Source organism: Spea bombifrons, chromosome 2 (genome assembly GCF_027358695.1).
Source record: "Spea bombifrons isolate aSpeBom1 chromosome 2, aSpeBom1.2.pri, whole genome shotgun sequence".
Classification (NCBI taxonomy): Eukaryota; Metazoa; Chordata; class Amphibia; order Anura; family Pelobatidae; genus Spea; species Spea bombifrons.
Window position 1 is genome coordinate 35,361,755 of NC_071088.1, and position 18,798 is coordinate 35,380,552.

Sequence of the window (18,798 nt, forward strand, 5' to 3'; positions counted from 1 at the left end):
TATTCACTTTAGGAGACAAGGATTTTATTTAGGGCATAACATCTCAATTTGGAAATGTGTGTTTTTAAAATGGAATTTGCCAGTCGTGTTCTTATCGCGTGCATTCTTTTCCCTACTTCCCATTTATTTAGTGTAAATCTTATTTCTTTTGAAACAAAAAAAAATTATTTCAATAAATATTCCATTCATTCCAAATAGAATACTTCAGATACCTGGAGCAGTGGCCATTTGTTGTCACATACTCCAGCACAACAACAAGTACATTCGTGGTGTTTGCCGCCACAGAAATTACAGGTATGTGCAACTAAATTTAAAAAAAAAACATATATATATGTGTATTTATACATTTTATAGAATTCCCAGAAGTTAATTTATGGCTTTTTTGTAATTCCAGCAATTGGAACAGCTGCGAGCAAACAGGAGTAATTTAAATCCAGCACAAAAAGCAATGTTGGAGCAGTTGGAGAGTCAGTTTGTCTTAATGCAGCAGCACCAGCAGGTATGCTTATTGTTTATCATTCCTGCCAGGAACTTTGTATAATTGTGTGTGTTAACTGCCCCGATTAAACTGTACAGAGCTGCGTATTTTTTGTTGCTAAATAAATATTTTTTTCATATCGGAATATGTGCTGGTTACATGTATTCAAAGACATTGACAACATTACTGTTATGTGATAGGAAACCGCATACAGATTGATTTTCTATTTGTTCATTATATGTAATTTTTTGCATTTTTGTTACAGATGAGACAAACAGGGGTTGCGCAGGTACGATCTATTGGAATTGCTAATGGACCAACAGCTGACTCAGCACTGCCTGTAAATTCAACCTCTGGTCAGCAGCATCAGGTTGCTTTAACGAGAGCTCCTAATGCCGCTCAGTCTGGAATCCGTCCGGCTTGCCCCACGCAGCCTGTGACTAATGGACCCTTTCCAGCAGGCCCAGTTTCCTGCAGTACCACAGGGACGATGGGTAGTACAGACAATATGTTGATAGGCAATAATCATGTAACGGGAAGTGGAAGTAATGGAAATGTGCCTTACCCGCAGCGAAACTCAGTCGCTCTACCTCATAACCGCACAAACCTGACCAGCAGCGCAGAGGAGCCGTGGAAAAACCAACTATCTAACTCCACTCAGGTAACTACTCGTAAAATTGTCAATGAACTTGGAAACCAACATTTTATCAAAACTAAACATTACATCCCAGTTAAAGCAGCAACAACAACGATATTAGTCATACACATCCAGGTTTCTGAGCTGATACCATAGATGCGTAATGAGTTGGTAGTTTTTTGTATATATTATAATGCACATTGCCTTGTAGCTCCCTCTGTGGTTTGAAAGCTGTATCTGTTTCAATATCATTCTCTTCTTGTCTGCAGAAGCTTTTATCTGCCTAGAAATGCTTCTTTCCCATGGAATCTCCCAACTATATTAAATTATGGAAAGCCTTATTTCATATGCTAACATATTTTTATTTGTATAGTTTGTATTTTTATCAGACCCTTTACAAAGAGTAGCCTGCCAATAGCTTTCTTTTACTAAGTGAGCTAGCTGTTCAACGTATGAATGTAGTAAGCAACACCAAGGACCACTGTTGCAGTTAGCAGAGGAACTACTGTAATACTAGACAGTGCTGAATTGTGAATTCTATTAATTTTGTGTTAGCGTGAATGTTATTGCTAATATACTTGTTTTTGTTCTGTATTTGGCTTTTTGATGAATAGGATATTTTTTAAGCCTCATTCTACGAATTTGGCTGTCAAAAGGAAATAGTTTTCCAATTGTTAATTATCCCATCGCTTTATAATATTACTATTATATTTGAGACTGCTTGCTTGTGGACATATCACATTATGGACATCTTTCACTAAGTGTTAGTCATTGTCTACAGTGTGAAAATACAGCATGTGCGTTGTGTGTCATTTAATGACACCGCAGAGATACTGATAGCAAAGGGTAACATCATTTAAAAGCAGACATGCCAAATGGGCCTTGCTCATCTCAAAACGGCACACATCCCAAATAGTGAAATCATGGATAATGTTGGTGAAAAAATGTTTGCAGAACTATCACAATAATGCAATAAATATAGCCCAAGGTCAGAAAACACTATCTGAAGGTTAACCGCCCAACTTTGTTTAATGCAAAATAAGTGTTTGTACATTTACAAGATTAACTTAAGAATCCCGATACCGCTAGCACTGTTGTGTAGTATACTTCCAGCAAAGCAGCTGTTTTTAATTAAAACTGCCTTTTTTGTAGATTCATTATTTTTGATTTTCCATTTTTTTCTATCCAGCATTTTGTGTGTGATTATAATTCGTGGTGGTGTTTACGGTGGAATAGCTTTATATGATTTTCGGCAAGCTTCATTATGAATGCAAGAATCCGATTTAACTAATTATGTTCTACTGTGTACTTAAGAAGATGTTCTACAAGCTACTAGTGAAAAATGGAAAATAGGCATTGGGGTGTAATTTGAAATGTTTTCCCCCGCAAAGTATCAACTAACTTTGGATTATCCCGAGAAATCCTAGCTGTTGAGTAGTTGCGTAGTTTGTGGGTTCTATGCAAATGGGGTGAATGTTATCCGGTGGCTTAATATTGTTTCTTACTACTTTTAGGGGCTTCATAAAGGTCAGAGTTCACATTTGGCAGGTCCTAATGGTGAACGACCTCTTTCTTCCACTGGGCCTTCCCAGCATCTCCAAGCAGCTGGCACTGGTATTCAAAATCAGGTTGGACATCCTACCATGCCTAGCAATTCAGTAACACAGGGGGCTGCTCTCAATCACTTCTCCTCTCACAATGCTACCTCAGGTGGACAACAAGGCATGACCTTAACCAAAGAGAGCAGGCCTTCAGGAAATGGATCCGTGCCTGAAACAAACAGGCATTCTGAAGGGACACCTAACAGCACTGCCGGTGTAGAGGGACTTCCTAATCATGTCCATCAGGTGACGGCAGATACTGTTCCTAGCCCTAGCCATGGAGATTCAAAGTCACCAGGTTTACTTAGTTCAGACAATCCTCAGCTCTCTGCCTTGTTGATGGGAAAAGCCAATAACAGTGTGGGTTCTGGAGCCTGTGACAAAGTCAACAATGTTCATCCAGCTGTTCATACAAAAACTGAGAATTCTGTTGCCTCCTCCCCATCTTCAGCCATTTCCACAGCAACATCATCTCCGAAATCTACTGAACAGCCTATGACCAACAGTGTTATGAGCCTTAACAGTCCTCACAGTGGACATGACACCATAAATGGAGAGGGACTAGGGGACTCAAAGAGCCCTGCAAAAAAAGACCCTCCTTTAATGTCTCACAAACCAAGTCCTCAGACCATACCATCCATGTCGGTTTCCATATATCCCAGCTCGCCAGAAGTTTTAAAAGCATGCCGGTAAGTACATCTGAATGTCAAAATGTATCGTGTCAACAAGTTAAAATGTAATTTTCCCCCTGACACTTCTAGATGTATATACGTTTTTGGGGCTTCCAGTGACAGCATTGATTATAGCCACGCATACAAGGCTGGTTTGAGGCTATTTCAGAAAGCTTTGCTTGGATTCTAAGCATGCATGGCTGTCAGATCTGAGAAAGTGTGCTCTTTATGGCCACCTAGTGACTGGAAGTTGCAGATACTACACGGGGAAGGTTACTAAAGGTTGGGAGCTTATACTGCATGTAGGTTGAATGCGTTTTATATATCTAACTGTATACGTAGTGAAAAACCTCATTCAAGTTTTCCCCCCCAAAGGGACAGTTTGCAGAATTGCTGCATAAGACACGTTACACACGTCTGGCAAGTTTGTATTGCGTAATGCATAGTTTGATCAGATGACTTTCACGTAGTATTACAGATAATGGGGAAGAAGCCTATTAACCACTTAAAATTGCTAGTAGGTATTGCTCCCTAAAACAAGTACAGAAGGTGCCTGCAGGATGTGCCATACGCAATTACAATTTTAGCGACAGGTCGACAAATGCTTGCAGTTTAGAGAATAAGATCCATGAACTTGTGACAATGGCAACTGAGAATGTAGATTAAGTGTCTGTTTCTGAGACATGGTATACTGAGAAAAATGACTGGGACATATCAATACCGTACTCTTTATATATAGAAATGACAGAGACGGCAAGAAGGGGGTCCTGGATGTGAAGGATAGCATGCATACATACATCATTTGGGTAACATTAGAATTTGGTAATCGCACAGTCGCTGTGATTTATAGACCCCCCCCCCCCGGGCAGTAGAATTAGATAATCTACTAATTGAGGAAACGGCTAAAATGACAGTGAAGGGGGACGTTATAATCATTGGGTGACTTTAATCTTCCTGATGTGAACTGGAAAATCAAAGTGGCTGATTTTACTAGGAGTGCAGATTTCCTAAATTCCCTACTAGTATTATCTTTAAACAAGTAGTTGAGTCCATATTAGAATTCGTGTTCACGAATGGAGATTTGGAATCCAATATTACGGTAGATAATTTAGTGGTCATCAGCCGGTATGGCTTAATCCAAAAAACGGTGACACACCACGAAAACAAAAGTTTTAGATTTGTACAGTAGTCATTATCTGACCGGAGCGGTTTATGTGGCGTCCAGGAAGGACTTCTGTTGACTTATTGAATGCAGCAGAAAATTTGATTAGGCTTGTCAGAGCAACATATTTAAGAAACGACTGTGATACTCATCAGGAGTGGCCAAAATAGTAAATAGTATAGACAGATCTATAAGATTAGGCGGAAAATGACAAAGCAAGTTTTAAGAGCTTCCAAACAAACATGCAGAAGAGAAACATTTTAGATACACAAATAAGAGAAAAAATCAGGTAGGGTAAAGATCTAGATGTGACTGCCAGTGAATATTTTTTGTTCCGTTTTAAGGATGAAAATGAAGGAAAAGGGACTTCAGGTAGAGTAAAAGACAAGTCATTTGACACATGTGAGTTTTTAGAGGAAGAGGTTCTACTGTCAGTAAAGCCAAATAATTTGATGGGGCCTGATGGAATACAACCAGAGTTATTAAAAGAGCTTGGTGGTGCACTAGCAGAAGCTTTAACGGATTTATTTAACCAGTCATTGTTAACGAGAGTAGAAGATTGGAAATTAGCAAATGTGCTAAAAGGTGCGGTCGGGCAGCTATAGGCCAGTAAGTCTTACATCAGTTGTGAAACATGGGTTTACCTCAGAAAGATCATGCCAAACTTATCTTTTTTTGATTGGGCAACTAAAGTAATTGATCAAGGTGGTGCAGTAGACGTTGCGTATCTGGATTTCAGTAAGGCCTTTGACACTGTCCCACATAGAAGACTTATAAATAAACTGCAATCTCTGGGTTTAGATCCCAATGTTGTTGAATGGATTGGGCAGCGGCTGAGTGACAGACAGCAGAGGGTTGTAGTCAATGGCGTATATTCATATTGTTACCATTGGGATACCTCAGGGATCTGTACCTGGACCCAATCTCTTTAATATTTTCATTAATTATCTTCCTTAAAGGATAAGCCAAATAATTTAGGTAAACTAGAAAATTGGTCAGAGCTGTGGCAACTGACATTTAACGTGGATAAGTGCAAGATAATGCATCTGGGCATAAAGATGTAAGGGCAGAGTATAGAATATTTCATACTGTCCTAACCTCAACGTGCGAGGAAAGGGTATTAGGGGTAATTATTTCAGAGGGTTTAAAGGTAGGTAGACAATGCAATAGAGCACAGGTAATGCTAGCAGAATTGTTGGTTGTATAGGGAGAGGTATTAGCAGTAGAAAACGGCCCATGCCGTTGTACAGAGCTGTGATGAGACCTCCGACTAGATGGGCCGACACATTCTATGCTTCTATTGTCCTTTTCTTGTGTACGTCATTTTTTGCGTTGCTGACCAGCTCATATAAAGTTCTAACCCTGCATATTATGGGTTAAATTGTGTGTAATGTTTAAAGTGATTGATTTTTCTGTTAATTTATGCATCCCACATTTAAGTTTCTTATGCCTGGAGTGATTTTACAGATTGTGTGTGTTATGGATGTGTGATGGAAATCACGATGGATGTGTCAGTAAGACCGTTTTTCTCTATTAGAAGTATTTATGTGCCACATATATGGTCCCATTTTTTTGTTTCCAGATCCTACATTTAGTCATTTGCTTTACATGGTACAGTAGGGATGCACAACTCCAGTCCTCGAGGGCTGAAAGCTGGCTGCGTTTTTGTGGAACCCAGACAATTAAAATCATTTACTTGTTTTCAATCAAGGATACGCAGATCTCATGTCCTGTTTGTTTTGGTTTTTATGTTATTAGCTGTATTTTTGGGAACTAAGTCTGAGACTATCAGCAGCAACCTATAGATTTACTTTTCTAGCCCTTCTCAAGGCAAACGGTGTCAACGTCTCTGATGCCCTAGTCTCGGCTAAGCAAATGTTGTTCATTTCAGCAGTTTTAGTGGCTTTTTTGCCCCCTTGCCAGCAACAATCGAGTCTTCTGAGCATGCGCTTCTGTGCAAGCATTGGGAATCCCAGATCCTGTAAATTCTTGCGCAATTAGTTGGCATATTCTGAGTTAAAATGTGTCGTACCCATCGTATACCACTTTGTCTTCAAATCCATGTGCATTCTTCACATTGATATTTTGGGATCTTTGATTGTTTACATGAACCTTATTTTTTACAAATGTACATTAAAGTTGCAATTTGCTAACTGGGGGCGAGTGGTAAATATAACAAGTTCTGCTTGAGAGAAACATACGAATCTATACATGCAAACCTGTAGAAAATGGTGAGTAAAATTTTGCCTTTTATTAATTTACCTTAATTTAAACCCACAGGAAAATAAAATAAGTGTTAAATGTCAAAAATAATTGTCCATAATGGAAGCTGAAAAATAAAATGCTAATAATACAGCCCCTGAACCCAAAACGGCTGCGTTCTGCAGACAACAAATCTTCTCCAGCTATGCATATCTAGTATCTTATTAGTGATTTTTTTATTATAATTTTACTATTTCTACTTTTTTTCAGTCATAGAACAATCTGACAATATACATTTCTCTATTTATAGTTATCACTCTAAGGAAGATAAAAATGCAGAATTAGCTAAACACCCAACACGTTAACCGCTCAGCCATAACACTGGGCAGCAAACTCGCTGTTTTTTCAAGTGGTCATAAGATAAGTGTGAAAAAAATAGAAAAAAGTGTTATAATACGTGTTTATTTCAACTATAGGAAAACACTACTGCTTTCGTTTACTGCTAAAATCTTTGACATTGGTTTGGATTTTGCACACTTGTGTATATTATTCTGTACTTGTTTTGCTTGCTGCTATATTTTTATCACACTTGCTAGAAGGAATCCTATATGCTATATGGCCAAAAGTATAGAGAAATCCCCTCTTAATTATTGAGTTCAAGTGTTTCAATCAGGCCCGTTGCCACGTGTGTTAAATCACCTAGCCATTGTGTGCATTTACAAGCATTTGTGGAAAGAAAGGGGTTGTCCTGTAGAGCTCAGTGAATTCAAGTGTGGATCTGTGGATGCCACCTTTACAATAAGGCACTTTGTGAAACTTCATCTCTGCTAGATATTCCACGGTCTGCTGTGAGTGGTATTATTGGGAAGTGGAAACGTTTCCAATCGGCTACGGAGTGGAAGTCACAGTGCAGTATTACATAGCGCTGAGGTGCATGTTGCATAAATGTCGCCAACGTTCTGCTCATTCCATAGCTGAGGAGTTCCTAACTTCCACTGGATTTAATATCGGCACAGGAGCTTTATGCAATGGGTTTCCACGGCTGAGTAGCTTCGTGCAAGCCTCACATCACCAAGTACCAAAGCCAAGCCTTGTTTTTTGGTGTAAAAAGGTGTTTTTGGAGCAGCAGAAATTTGTTGTGTGTGGTGACAAGTCACGCTTCTCCGTTTGGCAGTCTGATGGTGGAGTCTGGGTTTGGATGCCAGCAGAAAGCTGCATTGTGCCAACGGTAAAGTTTGGTGGAGGAAGGATAATGGTATGGGGCTTTTTTTAGTGGCTAAAAATTTTGGGTGGTGTATGAATTTGTGCACATTCCCCCAAAAGTGTTTGTTTATTTGTGTGTGTGTGGGGGGGGGGGCTCAGACATTGATGTTGGACGGGAAGGCTCATAATAAGCATTTCAGTTCATCCCAAAGCTGTTCAATGGGTTTATGGCCAGGGCCCTGTGCAAGTTTTTAGAGTTCCTCTGCACCAAGCTCCTCAAGAAATGTATTTATGGACCTTGGTTTGTGCACAGGGGCACAGTCATGTTAGAATAGGAAAGGGCCTTGGTTCCACAAATTTGGAAGGATATACAGTTGCTTAAAATTTATTTGAATGCTGTAGCGTTAACATTACCTTTCACTGGAACTTGAAACCAAACCCTGAAAAACAGCCTCAAACCATAATCCCTCCTCCACCAAACTTTTCTCTACGCACTATACATTCTTTTACGTAGCGTTCTTATGTCCGATAAACCTGGACTCATCCATCAGACTTCCAGGTAGTAAAGCGGGATTCATCACGTTTCCGCTATTCCAACGTACGATCACTCGACCTGACGCTTGGCATTGTATATATATCTCAGTGCAGCTTCTTCACCATAAAAAAACATTTTGAGACCTACAGTGCTTGTGTTGATGTGGATATCCTCTACAGCACTCAGCTGCCCTACTCTGGGGGTGGTGGGGTACCGCTTTTTTGTTGAGTTGTTTGAGACACTTCACAATAATAGCACTTACAATGCACCAGGGCAGATTGAGCAGGGCAGCTATTTCACCAACAGACTTGTTGCATCCTATGATGCCACCTTAAGCTCTTCAGTAGATCCCATCCTGCCGCTATTGTTAATGGGGATGGCTGCCTATGTGCTGGAACGCCTAATCTTATTAGCGGTGGTGTCCACATACTTTTGGTCATTTAGTTTGTGTGTGTATGTAAATGTAATGTGTTTCCTAAACATTCAGGAAACTAAACATTTACTTGTTACACCTATGGTTTCCTTGTTTAACTCCTTAACGACAATTGACGCGACACGCATCACAAACACATGCAGATAAAAACAATTGATGTGTCTGGCATGTGATGGAGTTAAATGAGCTTAGTAAGAGAACACTTTTGCTCAGTCAGTGTTGCTGCAACATATCAATACTGAGACATTCAGCGAAAACAAAACAATTTGCAGTGGTGCCGTGTGCCTTGAAAGATCTTAGGAAGCGATCAACAATCGCTTCCTTCACTCAGACGATGTAGCTGAAATCCCTCCATACCATGGTTTTCATACACCCCCCCAAAAAAAAACCCAAAATAAAAACATGGTGCCATGTAACTGTTCGCCAAAGCTATCACAAGAGTCATTGGAGGGCAGCATGCCTTTACCAAGATGGTAGTACCCTGGCACCAATATAAAAATCAAGTTAACATTTTAATTAATAAAAATGGAATAATATAAAAATAGACTCCAGTAATGTCATCATGATATCATAAGGGGAACCATCATAAAATCATTGGATATTTCTAAACTCAGGGCAACTATTACAATCTATTTGGCATGTTTTTTTTTTTTTTCATGAGCTTGTGTAGATGATTAAACGTTTTCTGATAAGTCTATTTAGTTTTCCCCAGTCTTTCTAATTTTATTTTTATAATAAAGCAAATCGTTCTTGTGCTGAAAATATAGAAAACGACTGTATAGAAGAAGACTACAGCTTAACGCAAACTTCCCAGAAACGGCCATTGTCACGAAGGGTACTAAATATTGAAAAGCAGTACGGTCACAAACGGGTTAAAACAATACTTTTCCTGATCTCGGTATATACAAGTTGTGGCATTCATATTGTGTAGTAATGTTTCTTTTGCTCTGTGTTTTTTTTTTCCTCATTGTCTTCATTGTTTTCCTCCAGGAGTCTGGGTAAAAACGGTTTATCAAACAGTAGCGTTTTACTGGACAAGTGCCCACCTCCGCGGCCGCCTCCACCCCCGTATCCACCTTTACCAACAGATAAATTAAACCCACCAACACCAAGCATTTATGTAAGTAAAAAAACTCAACTACATAATTATCTATTTCTATTTCCTTTTGTAAGAATTATTTTGCAGTGTCTTAATACTTGTGTATTCGGAATCAGAATGCATGTCTTCTATGTGAGCTTTCTTTTGGTAGTAACATTACTGTTAGATTGAGGCTGGGCTACATAGTGTTATAGTGCTTAACTTCCTTGACATTGCAACTGCTTTTGTTCATCTACACTTATTCAGTATTGTTTCTATGATCATAAAGCAATGGAGAGCAACAAGGTAGATACAGCTAGTTTCTCTGCATTCCGTTTATTCTTTCAGATGCTGTATTGAAGCTCTCCTTTGCCCCCTTCTGGTAGAAAAGCTGTAGCAATGCACAAAAAAAGTAGAGCCTATGTGATGGCCTGCATCGATTTTCGCAGTTTGTCTGCTGTTTTATCAAACGTAGGAATGCCTTTACAGAGATACCATATGAAAACAGCGATTATTAGGCACAAATGTATATAGCTGCAGGCAAACATCCAGTTCTAGACATCCTCATTTATCAGCATGCTCACCTTTGATTGTGACCATTCATCACAATGCACCAATGCCAGCATTAGCAACTCCAGGGAGGATCATAATTCATAGAACTATGCAGAAGTTCGTTACTGGCTAGAATAAATGGCACGTCCTTGGAAGTTAACATATGTCTGCCGTAGTATTGAGGGTACATGTGGTTTAAAATCATGTATTTTACTGATATATCTGTGTAACTCCATTTGCACTGTGTAACTCGCTATGTCACTCCGTTTTGTAGTTGGAGAATAAGCGTGATGCGTTCTTCCCGCCTCTTCATCAATTCTGCACGAATCCAAACAATCCCGTTACTGTCATTCGTGGCCTTGCCGGAGCGCTTAAATTGGGTAACTTGCGGTTTTAAACTGTTTACATTTGTGTTTCAAATGTTCAGATAACATGTGTGTTCTTATGCATAGTTATTTAAACCTGTCTATCTAGTTTTCATTAACATATACTTATATAGATATTTTTTTTAATATATATTGTAGATCTTGGGCTATTTTCTACAAAGACACTGGTTGAGGCAAATCACGAACATATTGTTGAAGTAAGAACACAGTTGTTACAGCCGGCAGATGAAAACTGGGACCCCACTGGAACAAAGAAAATCTGGCGCTGTGAAAGTAGTCGTTCACATACCACCATTGCAAAATATGCACAGTACCAAGCCGCTTCATTCCAGGAGTCGCTAAGGGTTAGTAAACTTTATTTAGGAATGCATGCCTTCATCCACCATTGGCAAACTTGTCAATTTGTTTTAAAGCCATTTTTTCCATCAAATATTTTTTTCATATGATTTTTCTACAGTAGTAAGGAGACATTAGACATTACCAACAGAAACCTATCCCGCTCTGTTCTTTTCAGTGAAATATGTACAGTTTCTCTAAATTCGTTACCCCTTGTAGAACAACACATAAAATTCATGTTTCCAGGACTTTTGTGTTGATGTGCATGATGTGTTTAATCATCTCATGCATCTGCTTATCGGAACATCTCTATGAATTGTTCAGCAGAAGACACTGTTGATGACAGTTGAGGGTGTAGAAGAGGTTGAAGACTTGGTGGTTTTCAAACTACCATTAAACCAGTTTTACATACCTGGGCTTCGTAACTGTAGATTTTTGTTGTTGGTTAAGGCCAAGCTTTGTTCTTATGGATTGACGACACAAGTGCAAAATATACATTTATGCAGGTGGTGTGTGAGATGGTTACATTGTTGGTAAGCTAAATGATTGGTCTGAGACCGATGAAGAGAATGTAAATGGCAGTATTTTCTTCCAGCAGCTTTAAATTTAAAGAACAGTAGGCTTTATCTGCTTACATTTAGGGGGTTTATTACTCATGTAACCTGTGTATAACAATTCCATTGGTCACAATAGTGTTTTTGTATTTTTATTTTCTACTCTTATTCTACATTGAAGGTTTTGTGTGTTGAAGCCACAGGGTGTTGGCTGTGAAAGACTTTGTATGCCATTTGGAAGGTTCTGAGATGAAGAGCTCTTGTTTCTGTACTCACAATCTCTATATTAAATGGCACTAATTTCATGCTGTCGGACTTTTAAGATGATTTGTTTTACTTTTCACAGGAGGAAAACGAGAAGAAAAGTCACCACAAGGACCATTCAGACAGTGAATCCACGTCGTCGGATAAGTATGTACAAACCTGTGTTGTATGCCTTATTTAATATTTTTATTTTTTCATTTTGATTAAATGCAGCCTTTTTTATCCCTTTACTAGTTCTGGTCGGAGAAGGAAAGGACCTTTTAAAAACATTAAATTTGGGACCAATATTGATTTGTCGGATGAAAAAAAGTAAGTATCTCCCTTTCATACAGTTTAGGTCATTGATTAGTTCTGAATATGCATTTTGGCATATGAAATATCTAGACATTGTTATGGATAAAATTATTAGTGTACTTGTGAAAGTGACAGCGGTTTCTGTGGCATTGTTTTATTCTACACATGCTCCTGGCTTCCTTTTCTGTTTAAATACGTTACTGCAAAGTTGAGATATCATCTTTGCTGCTGTGGTCGTATCTAAACACCACACAAAGCAATCAAGGCTTTCAACACTCCAAAAAAATAAATTGTAGGGGCCCGTATGACTGCTTTTAAAAGCGATCATGTTCACCGTATTAAAAGGCTTAAATGCCCTTTCCAATTGCGGAGCCCGGCAGCTAAAGAAAGTACTTAGGAGGTGGTCAACAATCTCCTCCTAAGCTCTGCCAGCGTTGCTGAAGTGCCTCAATATAGAGGCAATTTGCAGCACAAAAAACAGTCAGACCCTCCTGAGAACTTTGAGTAAAAGGTGCCGCAGCCGATCATGCAGATCAGTGGAGCCCAGCTCGCTAATAACTGTGAATAGTTATAAATAAAAATAAAATGTAAAAAATAGACTGCAGTGTCACCATGGCATCATAAGGGGATTCGAGTTGTCATAAAAATGTCCAAAAAATAAACCTTTTATGAGCAAGCCCTAAAATTGGTGCTGTATATTCCAAAAAATCCTGGCATGGAAAGAGTTAAGTTTGGAAATACCCTGGGATGTCTACTTTTTAAAAATATATAGTTTGATAGACTAAATTGAATTGGCTGATTTTAAAGATGGCCAAAATAGGGTGTAAGCGCAAACAAAACCTGTGCATGGGTTGTATCACTGTACTCGGGAGATGTTGCTGAACACATATTGGGGGGTGTTTTTGAAATACACAAAAATCAGTTCAAGGAAAGGGTTAAAATACCTTTTGGATGTGTAGTTTTTAAACGTTTATAGTCTGATAGGGTAAATTGAATTGGCCGGATTCAAATATGTCCCAAATAGAACATGGGGCAGAGTAACCTCTAACGCACCATAAAAACATTAGGTCTTTCTAAACTCAGGACAGATATTAGACTATTAAGCAGGTTTTTCCATGGTGAGTAAAAGAATTTTCAAATAAAAGTAAGAAAAAGTGCTTTTTTTATAAATTTATAGTAAGTTAGAAGATACAATGAGGTTAATGGTATCTAAAGAAAGTAATTTGTCCTGAAAAAGCAGTGTTTAATTTGTGTTGGTACAGTAAATGAGAAAACAATTACAGATAAACATGAGCACACAGAAGCCATTGTCATGAAGGGAACAAAGAAAAACATAAAATAAAAAGCTCTGTCCTTAAAGGGTTAAACACCTTACCAATTGCAGTTAAGCCATGTTTAATTCTAGATTCCTTCTCTTTAAGGTGGAAGCTACAGTTGCATGAATTGACCAAACTTCCAGCATTTGCACGAGTTGTATCTGCTGGGAATCTCTTAAGTCATGTTGGTCATACTATCCTTGGTATGAATACAGTGCAATTGTACATGAAGGTTCCAGGTAGCAGGACAGCAGGTTTGTTATGTTTCCTGATATAATTTTATCTTTCTTTTCCTACCTTACAAGAAATAGTGTAATATAAATGGAATCTAACTGTATACAGCCCCCCCCCTTGTATATGCACAGTGTCATGTATATAACCAATTGAGGTTGTGTTGTAGAAATTTAGTAATACTGATCACTGGTGATAGACTCCCCACCACCATTCAAATTTGTATGCAGACTTAAAGGAAAATGCTATTTTCAAATACTGGTTGGAATTTCTGTTAAGTGAGGAGTATGCGATTTGACTGGGTCAGTTGCCCTAGTGGAATCTTCCTATGGCACCAAAGGCTTTACATACAGTTTATTTGCATCCAAATCCATCAATCTTAAAGCACCGAATGCATTCCAGAGAACTTGGAAGAACTTTCTAATTTTTAGGTTATAGTGCTTCTGTTTGTAAAACACTAAAAAGCTGCATTAACACTGATGCTATACACTGTTCATTTTTGTTTTAGGTCATCAGGAGAACAACAACTTTTGTTCAGTGAACATTAACATTGGTCCTGGTGATTGTGAATGGTTTGTTGTCCCTGAGTCATACTGGAGCGTAATGAATGAGTTTTGTGAAAAGTAAGTGTGGGGTTACAATACAAAAGAAAGTCAGAGGCAGAGAATACAATCTCCCTTTTACATAAACAGAAACACTCAGCTCTTAATAAAGATTTTTTTCTTTTCTTTATAGAAATAATATAAATTTTCTGTTGGGATCATGGTGGCCCAACCTTGAAGACCTGTATGAAGCAAATGTGCCCGTCTACAGGTTTATTCAACGGCCGGGTGACTTAGTTTGGATAAATGCTGGTACTGTTCATTGGGTGCAGGCAATCGGTTGGTGCAACAACATTGCATGGAATGTGGGACCTCTCTCGGGTAGGTTTTATGTTTGCTTCTGTGTATTAAAAAAATGCATATGGAAACCTAAGCACAGTATACATTGCGCATGGTGTAATGGTTCCCTACAGATGGGAGGACTTTTTACACGCATAGGTAACATCCTGAGGCGCGCACTGCAGCTTGCTTGGTAGGGAGTCGCTGCACTGCCTGTCAGTGATCGCTTTACTGTTTCTTCCGTTTCTGTGCCTCTAACTTCTGTCTTTATGGTTTGTGGCAAGAGAGAGTGTGTGCATACATGTGTGATATCTGCCAGAATATAAATATTTTCTACCTTTTTTACAATTTAACCCATTGATCACCTCCATCCCACCTAACCCTGATTTTTCATAAATAATATTATAGCTGGCTTACTTTAGGTTGTAGATTGGATCAATAGAGAGGGTGAAAATAATTTAGAATTTTAATAGAACAATTGTAGCTGTAGTTCAGGTTTTAAATTCCTGGCTGGCTAGAGGCAATTGGGCATAGATTAGGCTTTATTGATAATGTTGAGGGTGCAAATTATAAAATGGATTCTTTTTGCAAAATAATCTTTGATGCCCAGTGTCTGGCAGCTGACCAAGGGTCAACACATCAAGCCTAGCGCCTCACTTACCCATTCAGAAAAATGGCATATAGGGGGTTAAAAGGAATATCAGGGAGGCAGTGTGGCATTTAGGGGGTTAAAAGGCATTTCTAGGGGGGGCAGAGTGGCATATAAGGGACTATAAGGCATTTCTGGGGGGGCAGATGTGCATAACTGGAGGCAGGTTGGCAGATAAAAGGAAATACAAACAAAAAATGCATTTTTCTCAATCGGTTTTTATTAAATATGAAAAAAATAGTTTACTTGTGAATTAATAGTAAAACTTTTTTCTTATTGGGTAGTATTATATTTTTCTTTTTCCTAAAATCATATTCAAATTTTGGGGGATTGTCTTATAATCAGGGTCATCTAATAATCGAGCAAATACGGTATATAGCTTACGTGAGCACTGTTCTTAGGAAAGGGGAATAACGGTTGAAACGACAAATGGCAAAATAGCTCCAGTAATTGATGTATGATAACCCCTTCAGTACCAGGGGGTTTTTTTTGTCCCTCTTTCCTACTTTTGCTGTATTCAGAAAAATGTGCTTTCCTTAAACTTAGTTTTTCTTGTTTCTCAATATATATTTATGCTTGAATGTTTTCTCACTTGACCATATCTATAGACTGTAAGCCCCAAAGACCAGGACCCTCTGTAACTTTTTATTTCATGTGATGTTGGCCAACTGTGATAGTGATATATTGTATCTTGTCACTTAGCGGTGCGGTATGACAAATCATAAGGGGCCGACTCGACTCATACAAGTCTTTCTTTCTTTGGAACTGAAGTTTCCGGAAATGCAGTGCTTTGCTATTGATCCTACAATTTCTTTTCTTTAGCCTTTCAGTATAAATTGGCTGTTGAACGGTACGAATGGAATAAATTGCAGTGTGTAAAATCTGTAGTACCAATGGTTCATCTTTCCTGGAATATGGCAAGGAACATTAAAGTGTCTGATCCAAAGCTATTTGAAATGATCAAGTAAGTGTATATCTTAATTATTTTCTCCCTGTAAATCGTTTTCTCCTTTAACAGTAGTACTGAGCTCATGTGACAGCTCACATAAGAGAACATCTTACAATATTCCGTAAGCCCCTGGTAATTAAAACAAATTAAAAAAAAACAAAAACCTTTTCCTTCACTTTGGAATATGTACGGTAATATTTGCCAAATGTTTCCTAATGTAGATACTGCCTGCTGAGGACGTGGAAGCAGTGCCAGGCATTAAGAGAAGCTCTTATTGCTTCAGGGAAAGAGATTGCATGGCATGGACGAACAAAGGATGAGCCTGCCCATTACTGTAACATCTGTGAGGTTGGTAACATGTTGAATCATTTCAGTTTTACAGCACTAACCCCACCTTCTACATATCTATAAACATCCCATATAACATATGTTGGGTCAAATAATCTTTGGATTCAGTGAAATTACATGTAGAATACATTTAATTTAACCATAAGATATAGTTAGAGGTGTTGTGTCAGTTTTTTAATTATTTTTTTCCCGTCGCAGGTGGAAGTCTTTAATCTGCTTTTTGTCACCGATGAAAGCAACTCTCGGAAGACATATATAGTCCATTGTCATGACTGCTCACGAAAAACAAGTGCAAACCTGGAAAATTTTGTGGTGCTAGAACAGTACAAAATCGAGGACCTAATGCAAATATATGATCTATTTACACTAGTAAGTGTTCTTCTCGCCACCTAACGCTCAGGCTTTAAGCTAATAGCTTGAATTTGTATTTTCACAGTTGTCTATTCAGTACAAACCGACAATAGTTATTGTAAAATCTCTCCGGGTTTATTGTGAGAGCAACACACAGGTTTTAGGATATTGTGTTGTGCTTCAGCTACAGTTTTCATATAATAGCTTTTGACAATTTTAGTGCAGATTCATATCACAATGATTCCCCACCAGGTTATTTCATCATTGTGTTGTTACTGTCCCCCCCCTTCAGTGGAAATGATAATGAGGCAAAGGATAATTTGGCATTAGGACATAAAAACTTGGAAGCAAAATTATTACTCATCATACAATAGCCGATAAATACATGTGTAAAAATATTAATCCAGTATTACCTTTTGTTTCAGGCTCCTCCAATGCCTTCACCTTCATCTTGACATTTCTAAATGGACAGTAAATTAAAACATTTCTGATATTCAGGAAGTGACCCAGTTCTGCACCACTGTTTTTTTTGTTTTGTTTTTTTTGTTTTGTTTTTGTGTAGCTGTTTCATAAGGCTGCTGGCTGAAAGCTGCGTCTATGCAACCTTCCAAGTGCGGAGTGTCAACCAGCTGGACAGGAGAAGTACTCCTACTCCAGGACTTTACTATAAATAATGCTGATCCAGCTGTTCATGAAAATAATCCATGTTTTGTATATATCTGACAAAACAGGCAACATTATACAGACTACTGACTTGAAAATTGCTTATTTTTTCTCTGCTTTCCCCTCCATTTTTGGGATGAAAATGTTTCGTTCATTTCCATCCTATACCCTTTTCCAGTTCACTTTTGGGTTAAGTACTAACTTTGCTGGTTGTCTTTGTATGGTAGTTAAGTTTTATGTCTTTTCAGCATTTTTTTTTAATGTGAAAAGTGAAACTACTTTTTTCATTTTTTTTCTCCTTTTAACTGCTTTAACCTTTTTTTCTGTCTTGTTTTTGAACCACGATGGTTTGTTTCTTAAAAAAAATTAAAATGAAAAAAAAAAAAAAATAATTACAAATGAAAATTAACAGCCAAGTCACAAAGATATAAATGGGTTGCACATAGACTAAGGAATAAACTTCAAATTTGTGATTTTTTTGTTTCTAATCTTGATGTAAATTTACACTATTTATAAATACATATTTATTGCTTGAAAATATTTGTGAATGGAATGCTGTTATTTTTTTCCAGATTACCTGCCATTGAAATTTAAGGAGTTCTGTCATTTGAAACACTACTCCTGTTACATTTTCTATGTGTAAATAAAACTGCTTAGCATTGTACAGAAACTTTTATTAAAATTGTTTAATGTTTAAAGCTGTTTTCTGTTTGAGTTTTACAAGAATTATTGTACAGTGCTTAGTCTTTTATCATGTTTAAATCTTACTTGCATATATATTTATATATACACTTTTGTGTGTGTGTGTATATATGTATATAAATATTGTGTTGAGGGGAAAAACTACATTTTATAAAAGGTCTATATCACTAGTAGATATGAGGGTGTCTACTGTAAGTATTGCTTACAAAACATTTTTCTAAATATATAGTACGTGATCATGATCTGCGGTGTCTTTCAGATTTGTTTTTTATGTTAAATGGTAAATAATGCAATAAAAAAACATTTATTATGCTCTTTCAAA

General features: G+C 37.8%; 1 protein-coding gene across 2 annotated transcripts in view; it reads left to right on the forward strand.

Moving 5' to 3' along the window:
- The window catches only part of KDM6A (lysine demethylase 6A), a 57,766-nt gene extending 38,968 nt beyond the window's left edge, over positions 1 to 18,798 (forward strand). For both annotated transcript variants that reach the window (XM_053457473.1, XM_053457474.1), the window contains 16 exons: positions 199 to 294; positions 395 to 499; positions 744 to 1,139; positions 2,630 to 3,405; positions 9,913 to 10,042; positions 10,827 to 10,932; positions 11,077 to 11,282; positions 12,175 to 12,239; positions 12,327 to 12,401; positions 13,808 to 13,956; positions 14,442 to 14,556; positions 14,669 to 14,856; positions 16,286 to 16,427; positions 16,634 to 16,760; positions 16,959 to 17,129; positions 17,537 to 18,798. In XM_053457473.1, the coding sequence (XP_053313448.1) occupies positions 199 to 294; positions 395 to 499; positions 744 to 1,139; positions 2,630 to 3,405; positions 9,913 to 10,042; positions 10,827 to 10,932; positions 11,077 to 11,282; positions 12,175 to 12,239; positions 12,327 to 12,401; positions 13,808 to 13,956; positions 14,442 to 14,556; positions 14,669 to 14,856; positions 16,286 to 16,427; positions 16,634 to 16,760; positions 16,959 to 17,129; positions 17,537 to 17,566 (2,877 nt within the window). In that variant the 3' untranslated portion in view covers positions 17,567 to 18,798. The remainder of the gene's footprint in view (positions 1 to 198; positions 295 to 394; positions 500 to 743; positions 1,140 to 2,629; positions 3,406 to 9,912; positions 10,043 to 10,826; positions 10,933 to 11,076; positions 11,283 to 12,174; positions 12,240 to 12,326; positions 12,402 to 13,807; positions 13,957 to 14,441; positions 14,557 to 14,668; positions 14,857 to 16,285; positions 16,428 to 16,633; positions 16,761 to 16,958; positions 17,130 to 17,536) is intronic.